General features: G+C 35.3%; 2 protein-coding genes across 10 annotated transcripts in view; one reads left to right on the top strand and one right to left on the bottom strand.

Moving 5' to 3' along the window:
• LOC123869929 (dachshund homolog 2) overlaps window positions 1-18,622 on the top strand; it is a 194,729-nt gene that overhangs the window by 148,099 nt on the left and 28,008 nt on the right. The gene's annotated exons all lie outside the window — the stretch shown is intronic.
• LOC123869931 overlaps window positions 13,234-18,622 on the bottom strand; it is a 34,219-nt gene continuing 28,830 nt past the window's right edge. Inside the window, exon 4 of the mRNA XM_045913037.1 lies at window positions 13,234-15,186. Within this exon, the coding sequence (XP_045768993.1) occupies window positions 13,462-15,123 (1,662 nt within the window). The 5' untranslated portion in view covers window positions 15,124-15,186 and the 3' untranslated portion in view covers window positions 13,234-13,461. The remainder of the gene's footprint in view (window positions 15,187-18,622) is intronic.

Raw genomic sequence — 18,622 nt, 5'->3', positions numbered from 1 at the left:
ACTAGCACATTATGATATGAAGCTAATATTTCTTTGAATAAGGCGACCCGATGACGGTTTGGTTTTTAGCATGTTCCTAATCATAGAAATTAGAATATAGAATGATTTGGATTTTTAACTTAATTTTTGTATCAGAGATGGTATGAAGTAGCCCGTGCCATTGCCGTGCACGGTTCGGGCGGATTTTGACAATATATTCTCGATCACGCACGGCATAGTAGATAACTACTAAATAATTATTTTATACTATTTAGTCCCGTTTTTTTAAATTCAAATAATTATTTATAATAATATGCATGACTAAGAAGATCACTGTCCCATTGGACAGTCATATTAAGTTTTCTTTTCAAACATTTTCGTATTGTGAAACCTTCCTTTTTAATGACCCATATATAATAATTAAAGTGTGTCCTGTTATTTAAGAAAATATGGTGACTCTTTCAATTAGGAAAGTCATGATAAGAAATGTTTCAATCCTAGATGTACCTAATACTAGATGTACCAAATACCTCCTCCTAATACTAGATGTACCTACCTACTATGACCTATTTCACCCAGTAGAGGATATTATTATTTTAAACACAGATTCAACAAATCATAGATAAATACACGAGAACGGCCATTAATCAAGAGGTAATTTAAATAACAAGCTGTTATTCTATCGCAATGCATAGATGCAACAAAGAGCGGATCCCATACATATTTCACACGGTGAGTGCGCGCATTGCCCACAATACTGGTAATTGCCAAAAACCAATCATCAGATAGCGTATTGTGTGTCGACGCAGTGAAATACGCCTTCCATTTTAACAGCGGGATATGTGCTTGTTAAACTGAATATCTGTCGGAATAAACTCTGACCATTTTCCAACTAAGAAAAACTTTCCTCTTTCATTATCTACTTCTTCTATGTCTCTCTGCATCGTATTCCTCATCGCTGAGGGTCGTGACCCTTTTCCATTAACATAGGTACACGTCTAGGTACTTACTATGTAGTAGGAGTTTTCTTGGTATAATAATACGGTGGGATCCCAGGACTAAAATAATAATAATACTTCGACTCTAGATGTGTAGTAAGTGGATACAAATCAGCGCAGCAGTAGTCAAATACTGCAGCATCTTGCTGAGGCAGAGCCTTTTTAGCTCACAGACACAACAATAGTATAATAGTATTTCTAGTTTTAAGTTTAACTAATATTTAAGTTTAATTGTATCTTTATTTTTATTCTTGTTTTTTTTTTTGTGTGTGATTCTGTAATTGAGCTAAATAAACCTTTATTTATTTATTTATTATACAGTTACAACTTCGTCCACGTGGATTAAGGTTTTAAAAAATCTCAAGGGAACTCTTTTATTTTCCGGATTTTGATTTCGTCAAAATAGGTTAAACCGATGGGTCGTGAAAAGCTAGCACAAACTTTCGCATTTATAATATTAGTGTAGGACTTCGTCTGTGATGGCGTTTGCTGGCGCGCGTGCTGTGCTTGTTTGGAGTGTTTTTTTTTTGTTAAGAGTGGATGGTTTTTGTGTTAGTTGGTTTTTTTTTGATGGTGGAATTGACTGGAATGCGCTCTAAAGGGACGCCGCGCGTATGTCGGCGGGCGCCGGCGCAGACGGAGTCCATACTTGTATAGATTCAATAACTTGAAAATAACTACAAACTTGACATTGGCTAATCAGAGTAAAGCCAGATTTAAAGAAAAAAAAAAATTAGTGTAGATTCATGAAAATGACTGGGACGGACACAGCTAAAGGTGCTTTCTGAGCCATGAAGGAAACGAAAAGGCCAAATTCAGACCTGCAAAGTCGGTCACTTGTTACCGACTTGGGCCAACGTTGCTTGAGACGCTCTGCCAAAACTAGGCCACACGTCCCTCTACTTCTAAAAATTCAAGCAAGCAAATTCGGCCTCCCCCCCCCCCCCCCCCCCCCCCAACAATTGTTAGCTAATTACTTAGAAATAATTATATTGAGAAAATTTTGGTCTTCTTTTACCTATAGGTATACAATTTCTTGTGTCTAAGATATTATTTAATATTAATTTTTGAAACAGAATCCTGGACAATAGGTTCCTGTAAAATCATATTGAAATACATATATTGTAATTCAATTAAACTTACGTATCAGTTTCACCTTACTCCATCATTTTGATTTATACGTTTATAATTGGTTTAGACATGTAGTTCTGCAAGGGATATCTTAGAAGGGTTCCCACTTTGACTGAAGATAGTATGAGGGAAGGGTCACGTATGAATCCGTAGATATTGCTTTAGTCTCCAATTCTAAAGTGATTACAGAAGTTACATACACTAACTAACCTACGGTAGCTTAGTATATTTTGTCAAAATTCTGTAGTTCCGGCAAGGCAACTCAACAGTAGCAAATTTTTAATATTTAGATTGTAGATATTGTAATTGATGGTTTTCAATAAATGAATTCTGCTAATCTTTCGGTTTGCTAGCCCAGTTATAACAATTTGACTGTTATAATTCAGTTTGTTGTGGTTTTTTCTCATGGCGCGTTTGAAACCCTCACAGCTTTAGTTTTCATTTTACGTAATAAATAAATTATGTCACCACCATTACACCAATAATTATCTAACAAATTCAACAATTGGAAATCATTAAAATATGTACAACGGTACCTATTTTGAATAAATGGATTTGACTTTGACTACTCTTGAATAGGTAAGCTTGATTAACAATATTGAAAATTTTATTCGAAATATCATATTTAACATTTGAATCATCTGCATCATAAGGAATCACTACTCGACACAATTCGCATTGTTCGAGATTGCTTAATTAAATAACATGTAGGGCGTAACATTACGTCTTAGAAGGGTTGGAATGGAAATGTTTCGCCAATTATGTGAACATTATCTTCGGAATGGAGGGTTATCGATGTAACTTTGTACGAATATCATGTACAATTAAAACTCATATTAAATTAGTAATTGATAGGTATATTGTATCTATAAGTAACTACTCTTGTACTAATGAATAATTATAAATTCTTCCGATATTGATGATAAGCTTAGTTTTTTAATCAATAAGTGTAAATGCTCTAGGTATAACCTCAGATCTTGTTGAAGTGAAAACTACTTGGTCAATTTTAGGATGGGTAAAAACTTCAAGGTCGTATCACCGACATGCTTCAATAGTGCTCGGAGTGCTGATAGATGTAAAACTAAACTAATGTGAATGAGTTTAGTTTACAAATTATGAAATTTTCGAAAAAAATTCGAAAATCCAAAAAAAACATTGTTATTTTCATAGTTTTAAGTTTTTCCAAGCAGTCCCGGTGACTACCAATTTTTCTTTAAGTTAATTTTAACTAATAATAATGAAATACTTAGTCATCAAAGGTGTGTGAAGTCTGCCAATCCCGCACTGGACCAGCATGCCAGACTGTGGTCTAAACCTAGGATTTCTGAAAGGAGACCCATGCTAAGTACTTTAGTTGATCATGATAATGGCGACGGTGAAAAAATAATAACAAGTCAGAATGGAAAGACTACCCTAAAGAAGCTAAACTATAACAAATAATGATATTAGTCTCTGGTTTCAGCAAATTATGGCTAGATAATTACTAGTAGGTACGAGTACGTTGATAGTCAAATCTAGTTAGCCATGATGAAACTCAATCTATTCCAAACACTATCACGAATCGGACAGGCGAGTGGTCAGATTCAAATGAATTGTTTTCGGAACAATCGTATCAACGTACATCAGTACTCACTCTAGGCTATTGTTAGGCTACCTAATGCACCCCAATGACTCTGTTAGGGTCTAGGGATACGTCATAACAATGCAATAGAATTTACAATCGAAATGGCTAAAACTATACTTGTGAATGACGTATTACGAAATTATTTTTAGAGCTATCCAGTGTTAATTTTCGCTTTTCGCAATTCTTTAAATAAAAGCATAGTCCGCTTTAGTCCGCATGGATTTACGTTACGCAGATTTCACCAAAACTATATTTTGCTTATTTTTTATCGCGCTAAAAAGTGGCTCAGTCCAAACTGCAAGGATTGATTGACCTGAGGCATCTTCAAACGCTTTATAACGTACTAGATGATGCTAGGTCTTTAAAAATTCAGGTGGGACCTCTTTGATTTCCGGGATAAAAAATAGTCTCTATAGGTACGTCTTCAGGATGAGTTATCTCTGTACCAACCAAGTAATGCCCGCAACTTAATCCATGTGGATTTAGGTTTTTTAAATCCCGTGGGAATTCGTATTTTCAGAAACCAAAAGTTGCCTAGGTATATCCTTTCCTGTCCTATCCTATCCTATCTGTACCAAATTTCGTCACAATTGGTTAAACGGATGAGTGCTAGGTATACGTTAGATACGTGCTAATAGTTACAGAATCAAGTTCACTTCAAAATTCAATCACACTCAAGACAATATAATATTATTTGTATACAGGTTAACTCAATAACAGTATGCAGTAGTAATAGCAATTCGATCAATCTGCAAACCTCCTGCTAAATGCAATCTACGCTGTCGAATGAGCATCTCACCGGTGCTATTGTGTGCCGGCATTAGACGGAAACCACCCATTACGGACGTCCATGGGGCTCGTCCCTGCAATGCAAACACTTCCAATAATACGTATGATGGACACGTTCTACGATTGGTGTATATTTAGCTGTTGACGTGTGAACATTTGACGCACAAGGAATCGAGATCTTCATAATACGAAAGTTACATTTTGCACTTATCACCATTTACATACATCTCTGGTAATCGTTTTCTTATAATAACTAAATACTAGGTAAAGACGATTTGCAAGAGATGAACGAAGATATTGAATTGAAAGACAAAAGACTTTTGCATAATAAACTTAACTTCGAGATCAATATTATGGTAATGACGATGAAGAGCAGATGTAAAACCATGAGACCGAAAAAGTCGAAATCATTACGTGCGTAATAAAAAGCAAATACTTAACAATTTTACAAGCACTGAATTATTGTCAGTACATAAGTAGTAATAAATTCTTTTCACGCAAACACCAATGCATTTTTTGGCGTTGGAATGCAGGAACGATTACCGCCAATGCTTCCGGAACAATTTGGTGAGAAGAAATCAAAAATATTTCAGTAAATCCTCAATCCTGACCACAGATACGTGTGAGCCCGTGCGACGCATACCAGTTTGATACGCGCCGTGTACGGAATTCAATTACAGAAGAGCTGCCTTCTTTTTCTTTCCAACAAAAAAGAAAAGTTCTGAAGTACGAGATATTTTACCACAGTTAGTTGCTGGTGACATCAACCTGGCTGGTCAGCGCGACAATGCAATGTATTTTTGGCAAAATTCCTCGTGAGCATTACTTTTACAGTAGGTAATTAGATTAGAACTATACAAACGTGCTCCATCTTAGGCTGCATCATCACTTGCTAGCAGGTTTGATTGCACCCAAGTGCTAATCTATTAATAAAAAAATAAAAAAATAGATTAGTTTAGCTAAAAGTTATAAACTTTCTAACATAGATTTTATAAAATAAGTTCATTTGAATAGCTTCATCTCATTTAAATAAATTAGTGTCTATAGAAGAGATATTTATTTCATGGGTGAACACTGGACACCAAGATCTGCAAATAAGAGTTGCAGCCCGCAAAATTCTTTGTGGAAAATGAGGTAGTAGGTATTACATTTTCATAGAGGTCGTTATTTCATATGGTTAAATGAAACTTATTCCTAAATAAATTTATAGAGACACCTTATAACTTCAAGATATAATTTTAACTAGAAAAGATCAGATATAATTAAGTAACACTTTCTAATTTGAAGTCCTACCTATCTCAACTTTGATAAATGAGAGTCGAAGTGATCTAAATCATCTATCTCACTTCTCACTTACAAACTAACTAATCACTTGTTACTAAGATGCTATGATATAACTCAAATGTGTTGACATGGATAAACGAATAACTACGGAACTGCCTGCATTTAGTGAACCCTAATGGGCTGAAATTGCTACAAATTTTTCGCAATTGTGGTATCATCGGCCGAAGTTATCAGCGGGCAAAATGTTCGTTTTCGCGGACGGTGGGTAAATATTTGCAGTTGAACGATGCAGACATGCTTTGCTCGTTTTTTGTCGGTTTTGTTGCGGCTTAGGAAACATTGTTTTACTCGAAAGCCCATTGCATTTTTATATTGCAATTACTCGTACGTATTTTATTGCCTGTGATAACTTTTTCACACAAATCTAACAAAAAACGCTTTCGCCAAGATACTCGAGTACTTATTACGGCTTGGCAGCAATACGTGACCTCTTTGTCAATGTCCGAAATGCTCGGCACGTCTCTAGGGGACAACTCTCACATGTGTAATATCTACGATACACCACGTCTTATAGTTTATGGTTATTTCCACAAACTTTGGCAGTTTCATACCTTGATACTTGTGAAACAATTCAAACATCAATGCAGTTGGAAAACTCACTAAGTTCTTGTTCAATTTAGTAAGTTTACTGCAATACAAACAAAAGTATCATCATTGTAGAAGTCTCAATCGTTATTATGAGTAGGTATTTATCTTTATATTCTTCTTAATAGTCTATAACTAATCAAACTCAATTGGCTCCTTATATACTTCACCATTTTAATTTAAAAATTTAAAGATTTTTCCTTTTCTTGGCCGTTCTAATGAGTTCTACCTCTTTTATTTTGAGGAAAATTTCAATTTGCGAGGCCACAAACGTATAAATCGGATCAAGGGTGGATGTTCTGGTGAAATGAAGCGCAGTATGGGCTTCGGCCGCGCATGACTAATGCAAATGATTAGATTTGGCCAACTCCGACTGGTCAACTCATCTCTCCCTAATGTATGGGAGTACCTACGTACCTACTACATACTGAATGCATGTAGCTGCAACCACTTTATAATCAGAGTGCGCGTCATATAGAGTATCATATGCCTACTCATTTTTGGAAAACTTATAAACTCTATGATGACTAGAATTGTAAAGAAATAGCTTGTTCCTGCGACTTCTTCCGCGTGTTAGTTAAGCGTAGTTATGAACTATCGTCACAAGGTAAAAAATATACCTACTATTATGAATGAATGAATGAAAATAATTTTATTGTGCACCACTAAATTCCAACAAATTGACGGACAGACAGACAACAAAGTGATCCTATAAGGGTTCCGTTTTTCCTTTTGAGGTACGGAACCCTAAAAATATATGAGTACTTAAAAACCTAAAATTTCTTAAATCTGTTCAAGAATCAAGACAATTTCCCAAAAATTCAATAAAAACCCTCAAAAGCTCTGAAATAGATGGTGTTACGATGATACTACGTGATAAGAAATACAGGAATCAATTCAATCAATTACTTTGTCATTACAATGCAGTAGCGTCATTAAGTCTTCCCGCCTTATCCCAGTAAAAGTCAAGACGTGTTAAGGAACAGTAAAAGGGCGGCTTTGAGAGATCAGAATAAAAGGCATTACACATTTCACCGCTAAGTAGAAGACGATGTATCCTGAGTCCTAGGAACACAAATGGACTGCCTTATAAGAAAGGTGTTTTCTGTATTCGTTTAGAACCTTAGCCGACTTTGGTATCGAAGTCTAACTGTTTTTAAGTCACCTATTCCATTGTTTTCTATCGGATGCTTTTACCAACTTGAATATTTATGATCTCTCATTTTAGGTAATATCTACTGAAATACAATTCATATAGAGGTTGTGTCGAAGGAAGTACTTACTTTATTGGAAGAAAGTGGTTTTAAAGAAAGTGTCATAAACTATTTAAAAACCCGATGGTACACGAGCGAAATCGACTATGTATAGCTTCCTATTTTTCGATTCATATCAAACTTTCTAGTTAACGGCAATTGGACAGTACGTAATCATGGAAATAGTACAGAGTTACACTTTGATAGAGTTGTAAATCCGGTTGAGAACAGAGAGATGTTATATTACTAGAAGAGCTAATCTTATACATCAGGCGTCAAAAAAGCACCCTCTGACCCAAGATTACAGGGACTTAAGGTTGGAACTCGACTCGCGTGCCACTTATTGTACTACTTACGAGTATATAAGAAAACTCCACGACTAACATGCGATTAGCCGGCCGCAGCCCTAAGCCACGATGGCAGGCTTTAGCCAGTGAAATCCTGACTAGAAAAACGATCCATGCACCGTACATGGTTAAAGAACCCATGACTCGAGTCCATCAAGCAAGATGAATCTCTCACAAGTGACAACTATAACTGTTCAAAGTTTCAACTCAATCGGATGAACGATGCCGCAGAAATAACGAACAGCCAATTTTTTTAAATTAATTTAAGAAACATAGGTACCTATAACAAGAAAAGGTGGCTGACTGACTAACTGACGAATCTATCAACGCACAGCTTAAACTACTGAATGGATCGAGCTGGACATTTAGATAGTTATTATGACGTAGACATCCGCTAAGAAAGGATTTTTGAAAATTCAACCCCTAAGGGGGTAAAATAGGGGGTGTTTGTGTAGTCCACGTGGAAGGAGTATCGGGGTATAAGTTAGTATAACATAAGATAAATATTTCATACTCTTGTAACATTATCGTAAGAGTTGCGTTAGGTATATCGTAAAATTGTGATATTATTTATTGACAGAGAGAATAGAAACAGCTCTAGCGCCAATTTTATCTGCTAATTTTAAAAAATCAGGACTGGTGCAGCACACTCAGGCTGAGGCCATTTTGTACTCAAAATGGCCTCAGCCTGATTTGCGCCCTCTAGCAGTATGACAACTCTCTGGTTGAGAAGAAATAGATAGGCAGTTTTAATAAAGAAAATATCTATATGGGCGACGTTTAATTTAGCGAAGCATCATTCGCAGCGCGATAACGAAGCGAAGTCCCGGGAAGGTTTCACAATGTACGTGGCTGTGTAATTACAACTTCTATAATTACGAAGTTGTAGCAAAGAGAACATACAGGAACGACGCTAATCAACGCCCCATTCCGATCCGCCATAAAAGTAATAAATACGAAGCGCTAATAAAATCTCAGTAACGGAAATAATAATAAAATATTATACAAGCCCAAGATTTCGTCTAATTAATTTTGTATACGTTGAGTTAAGGGCGCCGTCTTGGGAACATACAATGAAACGAAACTGAAGGTGGTAACGCGATCCGGCAACTCGTTAAATTAGAATTTATGATTGTATGTGAAATTGTTAGAACACGGTTTCAATATACGCGATGTATAAAATATGAACGAGATTGTTTACGTCTTTGTTTAATTTGTTCCTTGTTGAGGTCTTAATAACTCAACGGTGATAATAAGACGGTATAAAAAAAAAAAAATAAAAAAAAAAATTAAAATAAATTAAATTAATTTAAAAATAAAAAAATAAATTACATTTAGGTTCAGATACAGACCTCGTCGGTGTATTAGGTACTTAGTATGGACAAAGTGTTCATACCAAGATTAATTTGATGATTTTATTTGTCGATATTTCTCGTCTGTATAGTCGTAACAAAAACCTTGAAAGCTCAACGGCTTAAGGTGTTGACTGAAATCCAAACGTTCAAGTCTTATTCGTTGCACTATTTTCGTAACATTTAACGATTAGTTGTAGAGAGTAAAAATCACTATTATTATCAAATTATATCACACGGACGATGTCGTGGGTAAAAGCTAGTAGTTAAATAAAATATAATTGAGGATTCCCTTTATGCTTATTTGTATATTTAATTTAATATATTATATTACTACGTGCGATCGTGTTGATTTTCCTACGATCGAATTGTCGATTTTGCTACATCACTGCACGCACCATATGCCGACCGTATCGCATCTGTAATCTGATACAAACTTGTTGCTAAGACAATTATTTGATTATCGGATAGAATCAGGCGTTACTTAAGCAACCCCCGACCCAAAAAGAGGGTTGTTATAAGTTTAACGTGTGTATCTGTGTATGTCTGTGGCACCGTAGCTCCTAAACGAATGGACCGATTTTAATTTAGTTATTTTTGTTTGAAAGGTGGCTTGATCGAGAGTGTTCTTAAATATAATAGAAGAAAATCGGTTCAGCCGTTTGAAAGTTATCAGCTCTTTTTTAGTTTACTTACTGAGGTTTTTGTGTCGGGGGTTTTTTAAATTTTGAGAAGTATTCGCTACAATCCGCCAAAACAGACGAATCTGTTTGATGCAACGTGTAGCATGCGATATGCACCGCCAGCCCCCCACTTCCAAAGAATACAGGAAAAGTAAGCAATACCACCAACATAAAATAACACACAAATGTTCTAGAACACGCTCAATGTCTCAAAATTCAAATTCAAAATTCAAATTATTTTTATTCAATTAAACTTTTACAAGTGCTTTTGAATCGTCAAAATAATCTACCACTGGTTCGGAATGCTGTTCCTACCGAGAAGAACCAGCAAGAAACTCGGCGGTTGCTCTTTTCAAATGTACAATTTACAATAATATGCCATACTGTATACAAGCAATTGCAGCGCCGTGTATTGCTGGAGCGCATCAAATCCAAGCTTTTTTGTCATTTACATAATCTTCGATTGTATAATAAGCTTTTTTCAGGAGCATACTTTTAATAGATTTTTTAAACTTGTGTAAAGGCAAGTCTAAAATTGATTGTGGAATTTTATTATAAAATATTACACTCATTCCCACAAACGATTTTCCAACTTTCCTGAGGCGGAGCGTAGGATATGCGAGCCTATCACGGTTTCTAGTTTGCCGGTCGTGGAAATCACCGATTTTTTTGTAACTATGAATGTTTTGTCGTACAAAAATTATATTAGCGTAAATATATTGAGAAGCTACTGTAAGAATACCTATTTCCTTAAATTTCTCTCGTAGGGAATCGCGCGGTTTTAAATTATAGATTGCGCGTATTGCCCTTTTTTGTAATACGAAAATTTTTCCAATATCTGCCGCTTTACCCCATAGTAAGATTCCGTAAGACATAATACTGTGAAAATAGGCAAAATATACAATTTTTGCAGTTTCCACATCAGTTATCTGTCGAATCTTTCTAACAGCGTAAGCAGCAGAGCTGAGTTTACCAGCAAGTGTTGATATATGGGCGTTCCATTGAAGCTTTGCATCTAAAGTTATCCCTAGGAACACGGTAGTTTCTTCTACTTTCAACATATCATTATTTACCATTAAATTAAAATCATTTGCCGTCTTAGTATTGGGCAATGCGAATTCGACACACTTAGTTTTCTTTGCATTTAAAAGCAAATTATTAACAGTAAACCAATGAGTAACCTGCGATATGGTTCTATTTACATCGTCAAAATTATTATAATTTCTATCGACTTTAAAAATCAAAGACGTATCATCAGCAAATAGTACAATATCGCAATTATTTTGGACGAAATATGGTAAATCGTTTATATATACCAAAAACATGAAGGGACCTAAGATAGAGCCTTGTGGAACACCCATTAGTGAGGCTGATCCGGATGACTTCACATCATTTACACATACAGTTTGTATACGATCACTGAGGTAGGACGCAATGAGACTAAGCGCAGAGTCTTTGATTCCATAGTGGTTCAATTTAGCCAAGAGAGTCTCATGCGAAACGCAATCGAATGCTTTAGACAAATCACAGAAAATTCCAATAGCATTCTGTGAGTTCTCCCATGCATCGAATATATGCTTTAAAAGCATTGCGCCCGCATCGATTGTTGATCGACCTTTAGTAAAACCATACTGCTCCGAATGAAGTAATTTATTCAGATTAAAGTGCTGGAGCAGTTGGTTGAGCATAATTTTTTCAAATATCTTGCTAAAAGTCGGTAAAATTGAAATTGGCCTGTAATTATTTGGGTCAGTTTTACTACCCGATTTAAAAAGAGGAATTAATTTACTGTATTTCATAAGATCTGGAAAGGATCCTGAATCTACGGACTCATTAAAGATTAGAGCAAGATATGGAGCAACAATATCAATAATATTGCTGATTACTTTTACTGAAATTCCCCATAGGTCTCCGGTTTTTTTGTACTGTAGCGATTTGAATACTTTAACAATATCATATGGGGTAACGTGTTCAAATTTAAATAATACACTGCACTCAGAAACATTGCTCCTTAGAAGAGTGTAGGCTTCCGTTGGCGACGAGTTAAGGGAACTGGTAGTGGTAACTGGAATGTTTCGAAAAAAGTCCTCAAATACGTTTGCTATTTCTAAGTCGGAGTCAGTAATATGGTTGTTAATTTTAAGTTCCAATTTATTATTTTCCACTTTACGTTTCCCAGTTTCATCTGTGATGATATCCCAAGCTGCTTTGATTTTATTATCAGAATTAATAATTTTCTGTTTTATGTGAATTGACTTAGCTTGTATGCAAACATTTCTAAATAATTTTGAATAATTTCTTACATACTGAACAAATGTTGGAGTATAATTATATTGCTTTTCTGCATACAAGTCAAACAGCTTGTTCCTACTTTTATAAATGCCAGCAGTAGCCCACTCACTAAATTTAAGATTTTTAAACAATCTTTTTTCTATGACTTTAAAAATACAATTAAATTGGGAGTTTATACAGCTAAAAAAAGCTTTATAGAGTTCATCCGGACCACCCTGTGTAAGGTCAATTGTAGGTAAAGTAGATAAAATATTGAGTTTGAATTGCCTTACTTTTTTGGTGGTGACTGGCCTATACTTTATAACTTTTGTTATATTTTGTTGAGAGCTGGGAACAGATATCATTTGTCCACAGTGGTCGGATCTAAGAGTGGTGATAATGGATTTTTTAACAATTTTACAATCACCAAAAATGTTATCAATACAAGTAGCTGAAGTTGAAGTTACACGTGTGGGCTCAACAAAAATGTTTTCTAAATTAAAACTTTTAAATAAGTTAAGTAATCTGTCTGTAAAGGAGGTGTGAAGTAAAATATCAATATTAAAGTCTCCACAAATCAATATTTTTTTTGATGACCTACATATCCGCCTCAGTGCCTCCTCCATGACGTCCTCAAACAGAGAAAAGTCACCCGAAGGAGGTCGGTATGCGCAAACTATAATATATCGCTCCAGCTCAACACAGGACAGCTCAATAGTGCGTTCAACCGAAAGATTAAGAATGTCTTTTCGTTCCTTGTAATTAATGTTGTTGCGGGTTATTATCATAGATCCTCCGCGAATAGCCTTCTTTCTTGTGAACGCACTTGACAATGAATAATTTCCAAGATTGACAATTAATTGATAACTATTGAGCCAATGCTCAGTAAGGCATAGAATATCGATATCTAATTTTTTTATAAAAAGTTCAATTTCATATTCTTTTCCAGACAAGCCCTGTATATTTTGGTGTACAAGATTAATCATACATTGCTTGTCTGTTGTGTTACTACTTGATTTAAAAATTTTACCATCCTTGCCGGTGAGGCTCTGTATGTTTTGATGTACAGTATTCATTTTACAGAGCTCCTCCGTTGTCTTACTATCTAGTTTAAACAAGCAATAGGGTTCCTAATAGTACATAAACCATTGCTTGAGTCAATAATTGAAATATTAGTACTGGAAGTACTCGAGTCAATACAGAAAAAATTAGTACTAGACGTACGGTTTGTAAAAGAGTCAAGAGACTTTGTTACAACACTTGTAACTGAATCATTTAAATTATATGCTAATAGTGAAGCAATATGCATCTTGCATCTCTTTGGAAGATGCATACTGTCACCGGTCAATCTAAACTTATTAGTAAAACTATTAATATCAAAGTAAGAAATAGCTTCGCTATAATATTTTGTCAGATTATACATTTTCAAATTTAATGTATGTATATTCTCATTTTGTTGTTTATTAAATGTACCAGAATAAGGAAAGGCACACAAGACAAATTTACATTTGGTTTTCTCATGTAAAATTAGTAATTTTTGAATGCATTTTACAATCTGTTGTTTTTTGACTTGCAAACTGTCCCCAAACAACAATATGACATTTGTATTGCTATCCAATGATTTTTCATTTAAATTATTAATTAAATGGTAAAAAGTAGCACCAGGGGAACATCTATTAATCACTGAATGCTTTAAGTAATAGCTCATCATGGAGCCGAGCCCTCTACCTAAGCTGTCAGAAATAATTACAGTTTGTTTTATTGGCTTAGTTGAGGGATTCATATTGTCTGATGAAGGAACCCTAACATCTATGCTACACTGCCCTGGGCAAGTATCTGCTTTCACAGGGAGCACTGTAGGGCTATTTTGGCAAATTATAGGTACATTTGGAGAACAATCATACCTATTTGTTAATGACTCAAAACGAGCCATGTTATAGTTACTTAATGTTAACAATTGGTCCGCTGCCAGTATTTGCTCATGGACCTGTTTTTGTGACAGCTCGTATAGGTCGGTAACTTTATGAAGAGACTGAGTCAATTTGGAAATTTCATCATTTAGGGTTTGAACATCCACATCATATTTATTCTGCAGTTCTGTTAAGGATATGCAACAAGCATCAAGCTTATTTACTAATTGGGAACGTTCCTTTTGTAATGATGAAATATTTCTTGTATAGGTTTTATGACATTTTGTCAATCTTTGTGTTTTCCTGATAATTTTGTTAAGTTTAATGTATTTTTTTATTTTATTATGGCTATTTAAGTTTACTAAGTTATCTTCCCGTAGTGGATTAGTATCACTAGCACAAGGACTGTCACATGTCAGATCGATGGTCACTACTGGCGCTATTGAGGATGAAGTGAGCAGTTCGTCATATAAATTATTTGTGTCCTTTGCTTCATAACTTTGCAATTGAGACTGAAGGTCATCAATTGTTTTCTGAGCCCTACTCAATTCATTCTCTAACATAGAAATCTTGCTAAGAGCCTCATCGTATGTTTGGATGCACTGATTGAATGAGCCAACTGCATCCTGGAGTTGGTCCCGTTCCTCGAGTACCAGAGTATGAACTTTGTTCAAGTCAGCTAGTTCAGCCTTCAATTGAGTGTTCTTGGCAATAATGGCTCTTAACTCAACTTCACTGTCCTCTTGTTCCTTCAACAACTGTTCATTTAGCTGTTTCAGCAACTTCAGTTCCCGGAGGGCAGTTCTTAGTTTCTCTTGCTCCTCCATTACTGCTGCCCTCCTGGTTGTGGGTGCCATTGTGTATATAAAATCCTGAAACACACCAAATAATATATGTGAGTGAAGGAAAATAGAAATAAAAGTTTACAGGATATGGAGACAGAATGGTCTTAGAAAACAGAGAAAAAAGGACAAAGATTCACAGACTTAGAGAGATAAAATTTATATAAATAATTTGGTATGTCTACACCTACACTAACTGCACCAAAAGATTATATCATAATATGGTGTGCACTTTGTACCTATTTACTTTTAAAATTATTATTTAGCGATAGACTTAGTATATATTATGTGTTGTGTAATGTTAGTATTTTGTCTGAGGCAGTATTCGTTATTCTCCAACTATACTTCCACTGTTTGTCAAGTAAGTGGAGAAAGGTTTTTGCCTATTGTGAGGATGGACGTGACTCGATGTTATCGAGAAAATGAAGAGTTGTGAGTATGTATTGTGTAATGTTAGTGTTGTCTGAGGCAGCATTCGTTATTCTCCAACTATACTTCCACTATTTGTCAAGTAAGTGGAGAAAGGTTTTTGCCTAATGTGAGGAGGGGCGTGGCTCGATGTTGTCGAGAAAATGAGAGTTGTGAGTGTAGTACCTAACCTAATTATGTAAAACAACATTCAAATACATAAAATATAAGATTAAATTAGGTACTAAAAGCAATACTCCCCCGGTTAAAGCAGTTAATTTTCAAACACCGGCAGCCGCCCTCTGTACTCGAGTCCTTTGTCTGGTTGTGTCGCTTATTTATAGTTGCATGTCACGATTTATTACAATATTTATAATCACTTAATCATTAATAACAGTTTCACACTGGTTTTTTCACATATTTCTATTTAAATTTACTTAAAGTTAAATTAAATATAAGGAACAGCTGATTTTGCGACATGTCAGCTTGACGGTTGCGTTCCGTAGTCCGTTGTCTAGCTATAATAAGCAAGGTATGCTTTATACGGTTGCTTGAGATGATTTATAATTTAACCTCACTAACGTACCAATCTAATAAGTGTTAATTTTCGAAGTTATTCTACAGTTATTTTGATAGTGTTGTCTAATCGATGATTTCGAGTTGAGGATTGACAGAGTTTCGTCACAGGCCGCACGGGTGGCCGTATTGCCCGGTGGCAGTGAGTCATTGCTGTGCAGTTTTGAGTGCCAACCGTGCCAACTCCCAAAGCGAACCGGCACGCAGCGTCGGCTCACTAGTTCATGCGCTCTAGTGGGCAATTTGCAAAATGTATCAAATTTGAACACTAGCCATTCTATGTAATTTTAATAGTAAAATGAGTTGAGTTGCAATTTTGGGACTATTTAAGGATGTTAACGGACTGGGATTTATTCATAATAGTGCACATAGGGATATTATTGCGCTAAACTCTTTTTTGTAATATAATGTAAACTTTAAATAAAATACTTGTGGTTGTAGTTCTTCTATCTTCTGAAAAGGGTGTTACTGAAGTATAGTTTATACATAGATACACAGATACACACGTCAAACTTATAACACCCCTCTTTTTGGGTCGGGGGTTAATAAAGCATAGAAATTCAACTTTAAGAAGTGACATTAATATATTCCAAATACGCCAAAATCACTAACTCTAGAAGATTTGTTTCAAATATCTTCAAAAGCGATTAAGTTATAGGTAAATAAACGTCTAAATAATCCCAAGTAATACAAAGCGATAGAAATAGGCGGAATAGCAACCCCTTGTAAACCGGATTTGATGAAACAACAACACCGAGTGGCATCTTCATTATTAGAGGAAAAGTTTTCAGAATTAATTAAACAAATAAACATTACTGAGGTACCCGCTCCGGTAAACAAAGCTATTAATTTCTTCGTAAATTATATTATTAATTTAAGTATGTAGATATTTTTCGATTATTGTAAAATAAATTAGTTTTATTTCAAGCAATTTACATACGCATACCTTTTGTATTGTTTAACTGTCTCAACTCTCTATATTCCTTCTTTCGAACAAAATAAGGCCGTTTTGTTCTCAGAATCGCGTCAATAGGCATTTTCTATTTATTTCATGTAAAACTAAATGCGAATTCGTCTGGCGTGGGTTTAAGCTTTTTTTAAATCCCATGGGAACTTTTTGATTTTCCGAGATAAAAAGTAACCTATGACCATCTTCGGGATACAAGCTATCTCATTAGTAGTGAGCATTAACAAAACTAGGATTGGGCCCGCCAGTACAAGCGACTATAGACGGGTGCAAACTTAGCTTTGTTGCTGACTGTATCAAAGTTTCATAAAAATCGGTTAAGCGGATGGGCCGTGACATACCTATTTTGGCTTTAACTTATAATATTATATTAAGTACTAGATGAGGCTAACGACTTCGTCCGCGTTTTTTAAAAATCCGTTGGGGACTTTTTTCTGGGACAAAGTCTATTATGTCAGCTATCTATCTCCATTTCAAAATTCAGCTAATTGGCTCAGTTTTTCAGAAGGAGTAATAAACATCCATTTAATATTAATTATATTAGTACGAGTAGGATGGGTGTATAATTTTTAACAGTTAGTTATTTCATGCTAGTGATGTTCTTGCATATAATTTTGATATTTCTAACGAATAATAACGTCCCTAGCGTTTTTGTCTCCCCGAGCACGGACATAGGAAATTCAATAATAATTGAACTTGTGCCCGGTAGACCGCATCCGGTATCTTGGGGAAATTGCTTATTGATCTCAGGCAGTGCCTTCGCCACCGCTTCTAATTGCGAATTTGCTGTCATTACTATCTTAATTTATCGATATTAGTATAAATTTCATAAAACTATTATGTATGAATGTGTGTATCTTTATTTATAGCCTATTTCGATACAAGTTAGCCTTTGACTGCGATCTCACCGGATGGTAGGCGATAACGCATAGTCTAAGATGAAAGCGGGCTAATTTAAAATGGTATGGCAGTTTCAGTAAACTTATACGTCCCCGGATCGGTTTCTACACGGCAACGTACTGGAACGCTAAATCGCTTAACGCACGGCTTTGCCGTTAGGGTGGTAACTAGCCGCGGCCGAAGCCTCCCACCAGACTAGACCAGAAGTTGCAAATCCCTATATTTTAACTATCAAGGTTATTTAGTTTTGACTCGTTGAACTCTTGGTTGAATAAAATGCATTTTTTCTAAAATAAGTAGGTACATAGTTTATTTTTGGAATTTACGATCTTTCTTTTGATCACACGATTGATTATAATTAACTTTATACTTCTTCGTAAAAATGAGTCATCTAAAACATTTTAAAAACTATGTTTTGACGTGAATGCGTCTATGTTTTATAATTAGTTGAAAAACTAACACATCGTAAGAGTATCGACAAATCAAGTTACAAATCGGCACATCGCAATTAAAATCGATACATCCATAACAAGCCCGTCATTACTTCAGCGAACGCAAGTCGATACATTGAATCGACTCTAACTGCGATGTCGATTGCGGTAATAAACTGTTGACGTTAGTCTACGGCCATTAAGAGCTTTGTTTACGGACCACACACGAGCA

The sequence above is a fragment of the Maniola jurtina genome, chromosome 11, assembly GCF_905333055.1.
Source record: "Maniola jurtina chromosome 11, ilManJurt1.1, whole genome shotgun sequence".
Classification (NCBI taxonomy): Eukaryota; Metazoa; Arthropoda; class Insecta; order Lepidoptera; family Nymphalidae; genus Maniola; species Maniola jurtina.
This window is presented reverse-complemented; position numbering and strand designations above follow the sequence as displayed.